Source organism: Diadema setosum, chromosome 7 (genome assembly GCF_964275005.1).
Source record: "Diadema setosum chromosome 7, eeDiaSeto1, whole genome shotgun sequence".
Classification (NCBI taxonomy): Eukaryota; Metazoa; Echinodermata; class Echinoidea; order Diadematoida; family Diadematidae; genus Diadema; species Diadema setosum.
This window is the reverse complement of record NC_092691.1, coordinates 42484603-42494481: the sequence shown is the minus strand read 5'-3', so window position 1 is coordinate 42494481 and position 9879 is coordinate 42484603. Positions and strand designations below refer to the sequence as shown.

At 40.0% G+C, this 9879-nt stretch overlaps 1 protein-coding gene across 1 annotated transcript in view; it reads left to right on the top strand.

Annotated features, from left to right (window-relative positions):
• LOC140230833 (pregnancy zone protein-like) overlaps positions 1-9879 on the top strand; it is a 42278-nt gene that overhangs the window by 2290 nt on the left and 30109 nt on the right. Inside the window, exons 4-10 of the mRNA XM_072310975.1 lie at positions 30-236; positions 1174-1377; positions 1949-2107; positions 6237-6458; positions 6914-6977; positions 7767-7908; positions 8877-9120. Coding sequence (XP_072167076.1) covers positions 99-236; positions 1174-1377; positions 1949-2107; positions 6237-6458; positions 6914-6977; positions 7767-7908; positions 8877-9120 — 1173 coding nt within the window. The 5' untranslated portion in view covers positions 30-98. The remainder of the gene's footprint in view (positions 1-29; positions 237-1173; positions 1378-1948; positions 2108-6236; positions 6459-6913; positions 6978-7766; positions 7909-8876; positions 9121-9879) is intronic.

Here is a 9879-nt window from a genome sequence, read left to right as displayed (position 1 = left end):
TTATTTGGCCTACTTTGTCGTCACAACAGGCTATTTCTCTGCGATATCAGCCCAACCCGTCTAATACAGGATACCAATTGATTCAGCCAAGGGCCTACATGTATGCCCAGCCACTCTACTCCCCATCAAACCAGTACCTCAGTCTTGAGCTACTAACATCTGACTCCCAAGCAGGGAAACCGGTCGTGTTTAGAGCACACTCTACTTCTGAGTTAAGCGGGAATCTACACATTATGGTAGGTTGTTAGAGTTATTGGTACATTTCCCAGTTAAACCAGATTGCAGAATTAAGTTATTGGTTAAGTAACAAGCATAGTGTTAAATAGACACTTTTTTCTTTTATAATATTCAAATTAATGATATACTTGGATCAAGAAGTTTCTGTTGCCACATACAGATTAACAAATTGCCCTACATCGATGTTATTAACGTAAGCTCCAAATTAATCAGTGTAAAGTAGTAGCCATGATAATAATAATAATCACAGGCATACGTATTCAGGCGGGGTTCAAACTTGCGACCTCCTATTCACTGGACAGGCGTCTTTTGGATCCACTCAACCATCGAGCATCCGCCCAACCGTCGGTGTTGGTTCTAATCCTTGTAGCATGCGGCGGGTACTATGTTTTGTTTTGATTTTTGTTTTGTCTTTGTTTTGTTGTTGTTTTTGTTAATGAAATTCTTGTGTCGAGATGCTTTTATTGTAATTGATTGCCAAATTTCCCTACATCTATACGTAAATAAGCACCGAACTAATCCGTTTAGTAGTAGCCAGGCTACACTATAGCTTATGCCATGCCACTGGCTACTACATAACACTAATTAAGTCGGTGCTTGATGGCGTTAATGTAGTGCAATTTGCTAATTAGTTGCAAACATTTTTCTTTTCTTGAAAAATTATAGAAAGGTCACTCATTTTGCTAGTAAATTACGAAAGGATGCAGTTTCAATGGTTTGAGAACAGTTACTATACGATAGCGATATGTGCGTTTTATGCGGTGGTCATTCATATTGTATCTATACAGCTCGGCCTCAGAGTCAAGTCGTGTTCAAATAAATTGCTCGTTTCAAGACATGTTACAGTTGAAATGTTCATTGGTGCTTGTAACATAGAACCATAAGAGAAAAATCCTTGCTTGGTTCAGTCAAATATTAAATGTCCTTTGCTCAAAGGCCGTCTCGCGTGGTAACATCATCCACGATCTCGATGCCACAATCACTCCGAGGAAAGACACCAAAAAGGTCGTCGACATCAGCTTCGTTCTTTTGCCTGCAATGACTCCTGAATTAGACCTTTTGGCCTACACCATTTTCAATGAGACTGAAATGGTTGCCGACAGCATTGAAATCATCAGCAAACCTACTTTTGAAAACAAGGTCGGTCTGCTAATTACACATATTGAAACGAATGTTGAATTCTTTGATTCCTATTTCATTTAAAGAAAACATTGTGTTGACATCATAATCATCCTGATCATAACTCAATGTTGCCGGATTTTTTTTTTTTCAGTGTTGAGGCGCTGGGAATCATCTGCTGTTTCATTGATTGATAGAAAAAAAAATGCGCCTCTTAAAGTGCAGGATGGAGTCGAAGTACTAGTAGTCATTTGCTTGTTTATGACGAAAACAAGAGAGTATAATGAGAGAGTAATAATAATGAGAGTTCTAATGATAGTAATGATAATGGTAAGTTGTCTTCTTTATTCAGGGTACAAATGTAGCTTCCTCATTGTTGCCACTGCTCTCACACCCTAGAGGGACAATGATAATGATAGCGATGTCAATGATAGCAACATTTATACGTATTTTCTTCAATGAACAAGTCAAAGGAATTTCGGCGGATGCATTCTCTTATCTTTATAAAGACGTAATGACACATCTTATGCCAGATATTTCATTTTTAATGACCTCTACCCCCCCCCCCCCCCGACACTTGGTGAAAGAATAGGTCGGCATTGCTTTCAAAGATGGCCAGAGATCTGAAAATCGACCTGGCGAGAACACCAGCTTGGAAATGTTTGCCACGCCCGGATCTCTGTGTGCTATAAGTGTTGTAGACAGGAGTGTTCACCTTCTGGCCGGAAACAACCAACTTCAGTCTAGCTCCGTGAGTTATTTCCATACAATTGGTGTGTTAAGGTTAGGGACTAACTAAGCTTTTTTGTCTAGAAACATGTTGAGCAAAGCAACCATCAACCTTTGGGGCTGATGCACCAGCTCCAAAAACAACGGATGACACTCACCTTTGAAACTGTTAATGCTCGACCCTAAACCCCTTGTTCAATATGTTACCTTACACTTCGAACCAATTCAAGTAATACAATGATACTATCATACTTTCATCTTGGGGTTCATTGCATCAGACTTGGCTGGTTCTAGTATAGATGAGCGACGTTTCTGTGACCCAAATTGTGAAATGCTTTCATTCGTAAAAGTTATACAATAATATCATCATTTCAACTGATTGACAAATTGCCCTACATCGACGTAATTAAGCACTGAATTGATCAGTGTTTTTTTTAGTAGTAGCCATGATAAAAAATCATGGGCGTACATACTCGAGCAGGATTCGAACCTACGACCTCCTGATCACCGGACAGGCGTCATCTCTACTAGACCACCGAGCTTTCGCCCGACAGCAAGTGTTGGTTCTAATCCTTATAGCATGCAGCGGGTACTGCTTTGTTATTCAAATTTATGAATTTCTTCCGTCGAGATGTTTTCATTGCAACTGATTGACAAATTGCCCTACATCGACGTAATTAAGCACTGAATTGATCAGTGTTTTTTTTTAGTAGTAGCCATGATAAAAAATCATGGGCGTACATACTCGAGCAGGATTCGAACCTACGACCTCCTGATCACCGGACAGGCGTCATCTCTACTAGACCACCGAGCTTTCGCCCGACAGCAAGTGTTGGTTCTAATCCTTATAGCATGCAGCGGGTACTGCTTTGTTATTCAAATTTATGAATTTCTTCCGTCGAGATGTTTTCATTGCAACTGATTGACAAATTGCCCTACATCGACGTAGACGGTGGTCTAGTAGAGATGACGCCTGTCCGGTGATCAGGAGGTCGTAGGTTCGAATCCTGCTCGAGTATGTACGCCCATGATTTTTTATCATGGCTACTACTAAAAAAAACACTGATCAATTCAGTGCTTAATTACGTCGATGTAGGGCAATTTGTCAATCAGTTGCAATGAAAACATCTCGACGGAAGAAATTCATAAATTTGAATAACAAAGCAGTACCCGCTGCATGCTATAAGGATTAGAACCAACACTTGCTGTCGGGCGAAAGCTCGGTGGTCTAGTAGAGATGACGCCTGTCCGGTGATCAGGAGGTCGTAGGTTCGAATCCTGCTCGAGTATGTACGCCCATGATTTTTTATCATGGCTACTACTAAAAAAAAACACTGATCAATTCAGTGCTTAATTACGTCGATGTAGGGCAATTTGTCAATCAGTTGCAATGAAAACATCTCGACGGAAGAAATTCATAAATTTGAATAACAAAGCAGTACCCGCTGCCATAGGCGCCGGAAGTGGGGGGCAGGGGGGGCGGCCGCCCCCCCAATCCAAAAAGTGGGGGGGCAAAACGCATTTTTGCCCCCCCAAAAAGCCCCCTCAAAAAAAGAAATTAATGATAATAAAAATAAATGAATAAACAAAGAAAATAGAATAGATACGTATATATATGAATAAAAGAAAAAATATGGCTACAAACGGCAGCTTTTGGACTGTAAAATGTCAAAATTTTCAAGCTCGCTCGCTTCGCTCGCTCGCATCCAGCAGTTGAGCCCGGTGCGCCTCCCCCTTAATTTCTAAAGCGAAAAACATAGCTACGACGGCAGTTGTTGGACTCTAGAATGTCAAAATTTTCAAGCTCGCTCGCATTGAATTGTTATGCCATTCTCCTGATGTTGCTGACAGTAATTGCCAGTAGTTGCGCCCGATGCCCCCACCCCTTAATTTCCAAAGCGAAAGATAAATATAACTACAGACGGGAGTTTTGGGACTGTAAATTGTCAAAATTTTCAAGCTCACTCGCTTCGCTCGCTCGCATTGAATTGTTATGCCACTCTCCTAATGTTGCTGCCAGTAATTGCCAGCAGTTGCGTCCGATGCCCCCCCCCTTAATTTTCAAAGCGAAAGATATAGCTACAAACGGGAGTTTTTGGACTGTAAAATGTCAAAATTCTCAAGCTCGCTCGCTTTGCTCTCTCGCATTGAATCGTTATGCCATTCTCCTAATGTTGCTGCCAGTAATTGCCAGCAGTTGCGCCCGATGCGCCGCCCCATTAATTTCCAAAGTGAAAGATAAAGCTACAAACCCCAGTTTTGGGACTGTAGAATGTCAAAATTTTTAAGCTTGCTCGCTTCGCTCGCTCGCATTGAATCGTTATACCATTCTCCTAATGTTGCTGCCAATAATTGCCAGCAGTTGCGCCCGATGCGCCCCCATTTATTTCAAAGCGAAATATGTTGCTACAATTAAAACTCCAGTTTTGGAACTGTAGAATATCAAAATTTTTAAGCTCGCTCGCTTCGCTCGCTCGCATTTTATTGTTATGCCATTCACCTTATGTTGCTGACAGTATATAATTTGTCGATCGTTTCAGACCGTCATTCCATAATCCATGTAAGGAAAACTTACAATGTTCCTCAATGACTGCGTTGTTGAATGTATCACATTCCGTAATGTATTGTACATGTAGTCCCATTATTGCTCACGCACACACGCACAAGCATACAGACCGTCAAAATTACTTTATGGTTCCCCCCATGTTTCGACCCACCGTACGCCACTTTACATATGTATATATATATATATATATATATATATATATATATATATATATATATATATAATAGATGTGTGTGCGTGTGTGTGTGTGTGTGTGTATGTGTATATTGTGTAACATATGCATGGTCTAATCTTGAGCCCCCTCCAATGTTTGCCCCCCCAATCCAAAACTGCTTCCGGCGCGCCTGCCCGCTGCATGCTATAAGGATTAGAACCAACACTTGCTGTCGGGCGAAAGCTCGGTGGTCTAGTAGAGATGACGCCTGTCCGGTGATCAGGAGGTCGTAGGTTCGAATCCTGCTCGAGTATGTACGCCCATGATTTTTTATCATGGCTACTACTAAAAAAAACACTGATCAATTCAGTGCTTAATTACGTCGATGTAGGGCAATTTGTCAATCAGTTGCAATGAAAACATCTCGACGGAAGAAATTCATAAATTTGAATAACAAAGCAGTACCCGCTGCATGCTATAAGGATTAGAACCAACACTTGCTGTCGGGCGAAAGCTCGGTGGTCTAGTAGAGATGACGCCTGTCCGGTGATCAGGAGGTCGTAGGTTCGAATCCTGCTCGAGTATGTACGCCCATGATTTTTTATCATGGCTACTACTAAAAAAAACACTGATCAATTCAGTGCTTAATTACGTCGATGTAGGGCAATTTGTCAATCAGTTGCAATGAAAACATCTCGACGGAAGAAATTCATAAATTTGAATATCATCATTCTTGGACCATTCCTAGAATGCTGTTAGAGTAGCGATTCCGGGTCTCATGTTTCATGCGGTGCTGCTAACCGTTTAAGTATAATTATTTTTAGTATTGCCTTCAACTCAGCACTTAGTTATCCTAAGCAGACGCATTTCATGCTCTTCACTTTTCATCGCTAACCATGTCCAACTCCATCATTCACATTCCCTCTGGCCCCCATGCAGTAGCACAGAGAATGCTTCACAAAAATACACAAATATACGTTGTACGAGCAACGGATACTTACCGTCAAAGAAGGTTGCTTTTATTCACCGTGGTAGCAAAGCGGTATCAATGAGTAAACAAGAGATCCAATATCACAAGATATCAGCCTGTCAGCCTGATCCCTCATTCCACAGTGTACAGAGCTGTACTGATATTATTGCTGCAAGAGCAAATGTCATGGAACCAAAAATAGGGTCTGTTCTTTCATAATCTACCTTTAACTAAAAATCCATGTCTGCCCGACTTTTTGTTTTGTGAAGTAAGTTTCACAAAGGGATCAGCATAATTAAGTGCGTTGATATGCAACTTATGTAATATTGCATTTGACGAAATTATAGATCAAATATAATCATAATGATATATATATATATATATATATATATATATATATATATATATATATATATATACACATATAAGATTATCATGTAAATGTTGTTGTTGGTTTACAGGTTGAGGGGTTCGTGAACCGGTTTCAACTTAGCAACGGCTATGATCCTAATCGTCCTTGCCAAAATCAGTCTCCAGACAAAAATCCTGGTCCATTTCCCATCGAAGAGCCACTTATTGCTCGACCTGTCCTGCTGGCTAGACGGAAAAAGCGCCAGTTTAACTTCTTTCCCATTTATTCCGGTCTCGTGCCTAAGTACAGTGATGTCACAAAGGAACTCCAAGTAAGTCAAGTCAGTCAGTGACTGTCATTGCTAATAGTTGTTTGTTTGTTTTTTGTTTTGTTTTTTTCTTCACCGGGCCAAAGTCTACCTCTTCTTGCATCAAATAATGTCGTATAAACTATACAGCTACGGACTGTCAATGATTTCTACCTGGAATACAATCACGACAATGGACATAAAAACATAGTGAGAGTCATATGATAATACCTCTCGGCGCATTCCACTTTAAATCAAAGCTGCTACTTTTCCTGTATTAACAGACAAAAATGGGTTATCTGTATAACCACAATTTATTGTCTTTTTATGTATGCATATTTTTGGTACAATGCCATTCTCCTTAACATGAAATAAGCCAATTTGGTATATGCAGTGATTACCAACCAATATACCAATCACAGTTTCTCGGCACTTTATTCAAGTTAATTATTTGTGCGTTTTTTTTTTTTTTCATACAGCAACTTGGTCTTGTGTATCTGACGAATCTGGAAATAGAAACCAGCCCATGCCATCAGCCATACTGTAAGCTACTACGAGCTGTCCTTGTTTTTTTTTTTTGTTTGTTTTTTGTTTTTGTTTTTGTTTTTGTTTTTTTTTTGGGGGGGGAGGGGTTTATCTATGCCGGTTTTTTTTTTTTTTTTTCTCGATTTGATAGATAATCATGTTCCTCAACAAACGAGAGATACCATCCAGTATTCCTTTCCAGAAGTCATGCTAATATTCTACTCTAATTTGTAATAATAGCATTAGAAAATAATTCTTAGTCATTCTGCAGGCGACATGCTCTCTTTAGCTTGAATATTGTTGAGCATCAACACTATGTAACAAACAGACGAACAGCCTCTAAATTAAGTAACGCATAGAGCATTACCACTCTAGCTGTCGTTTGAATCGAATGATGTAGTAAGAATTTCCGTAAACGCAAAAGGTGCGTAGAGCATTGATCAAGAAGTGTGCTTCAATATTGAAAGATGATTACCTACCTGAAGTTGATTATTAAAATATTAGCTGCATAGTGTTTTGAAGATTTTGTGACACCACGCTAGTTTTTGGAACAGCTTAATATCGACTTGCTGTGATTTTGGAAGTGAAATATCAAGTCATCGGACTATTGGTCAGGAAAAAAAAAAAAACAGTTGATGATGAGAAGGGCATTTTTCAACGATTTTTAGAATACAAACAATTCATATGCCGGTCAACTTTTAAAAACAAAACAAGGCAAAATTGTGTAACAACCTTTTTTCCTCTCTTCAAAAGTTCCGACTCTCCAGTTAAGCAACTGTTTGTTTTCTATGAAATTTAAATTTCCAGTCTTCAGATCTGCCTTTGCGTCAGCTGCAGTAGCTGAAGATGTACAGTTTGCTAGATCTGCCGTAGCTGCTGGCGGAGCTGACGGATCCGTGATCCGGACATATTTTCCCGAAACGTGGCTCTGGAGTCTCCATCGAATTAGGTTTATTTTACTTTGTTTGTTTGCTTGCTTGCTTGCTAGCTTGCTTGCTTACTTGTTTGCTGGTTACTCTTCTTGTTTTCTTTCAAGTTCTATATTCATCTTCATACAGGACATAGTGTACAAGCGCAAATCAGATGTTCCTTTTGTTATATGATTTATATGCGTTTTCCGCAAGATATTCTTTTTTAGAAACATTTTTGTATTTAACGGGTTCTCGGCAGGTAGATTTGATGACACAGTTTTCGAACAATGCCAATAATAGTGTTATTATTAATTAGTGTGAAGTCGTTTATCATGTACTACGGGAAAGTAAGATTCTCTAAAAGCCATAAAGGGTGTTTAAGCATTCAAAACGCAACTAGAGCAATCAACTTAATTGGCTTATCAGAATGTCAGTGGTACGAATTTATCATATCTTGCTAGACAGTGACGATTTATGTCCTTTTCTTGACATGTGTCAATAAGTCTGGTCATGTATGTATATGAACCTTGACTTTGACAGACCAGTGGACGGTCTGCCTCCAGATCCAAAGGGCCCGGGTTTGATTCCCGAGTATCACTGAGCACTTTTGTGTGTATTTCTACCGTCCCCTCTAGCAGGAGCCGAAACACTATGTCCATCCGATAGGATATGAAATGGAAGTCCCGCGTGTGAGAGAGTCACAACTTATGCAGGTAAATAAAGATCCCGCTTCATTCAATCATCGGAAAGAACAGGGAGCATGAACCCGATGAAATATTCCCGCCTCACATCCTACTGGACCTAATGGAAGACCATCTAGTGCAGCTGGATATGAGCTATCCAGACATCTCCTCAGATAGGAACGAAACAAGCAAGTAGCATATCCTTCTGAAAGGTGTCTTCGGAATGACAATCAAGGATTTATTGTCATTATATCCGTTAGGCATATGCAATGTTAGTTGTATCTATCTCTAAGATTCATTTGTTGTTTGAAACTCTGTTATAGCGAGGAGAGCGGAACCGCAGACCTGAGTGTAACGGTACCCGATACTATCACTACTTGGGAGGGCAGCGGCTTCTGTGTGTCTACACGAACTGGCTTTGGCATCTCCGAACCCTTTTCCCTCAAAGCTACAAAACCTTTCTTCGCCGAATACATCCTTCCTTACTCCGTCATCAGATATGAGATAGTTGAGCTGAAAATAAACGTCTTTTACTATCATGAAACCGAGACTTCGAAGTGCCTGCCTGTGAGTGCCAGAATGTTCAATTCGGTTATACAATCTAACCATTTATTAATTCTTAACCTAGCCACCACACAACTGATGCTTTTTGTCTGATGCATAAAGTGTGAAATGCATTATATTTGTTGCTCTGTATTTCAATGGCGAATCACGGAAAATACATTACGTTCCAGATGATAGTTTGGAAGCACGAATTCGAACATTCACATAAAATGACATATTGTCTCTTAGAGAAGGGGAGGATATGATATCAAAACTTAAAAATGACATAATTTTATTGGCTTATTATGTATAAATTCAATATAATAAAAATGAATGTCGGCTAAAAAAAAAAAAGAAAGAAAAAAAAATCAGCGAAGACGATGGCCAGTATAAAACTTGACTGTTGACGATGGTCACACAACGGCAGAGACTTGCCACGCCTCATCCTTTTTAGACCTCTTCTATCTAAACCTCCCCCTTTAATCCACTATAGACTGTCCATTTCACTCCTTTATGCTAGTAATCCCTTCATCCCGAGCTTCTTTCCTTTCACCAACGTACGTCCCACTCTAACCCTAACCCTAACCCTAACCCAATCATATTTGGCGTAAATAGTCTTCCCAGAATGATGTAGGGCCTATACCTATCAGACCTTCAAACTACCTCTCTCCACCATCCTAGATCCTCAACCTACCCCTCTCCACCATCCTAGACCTTAAACCTACCCCTCTCCACCAGCCTAGACCTTCAACCTATCCCTCTCCACCATCCTAGACCTTCAAC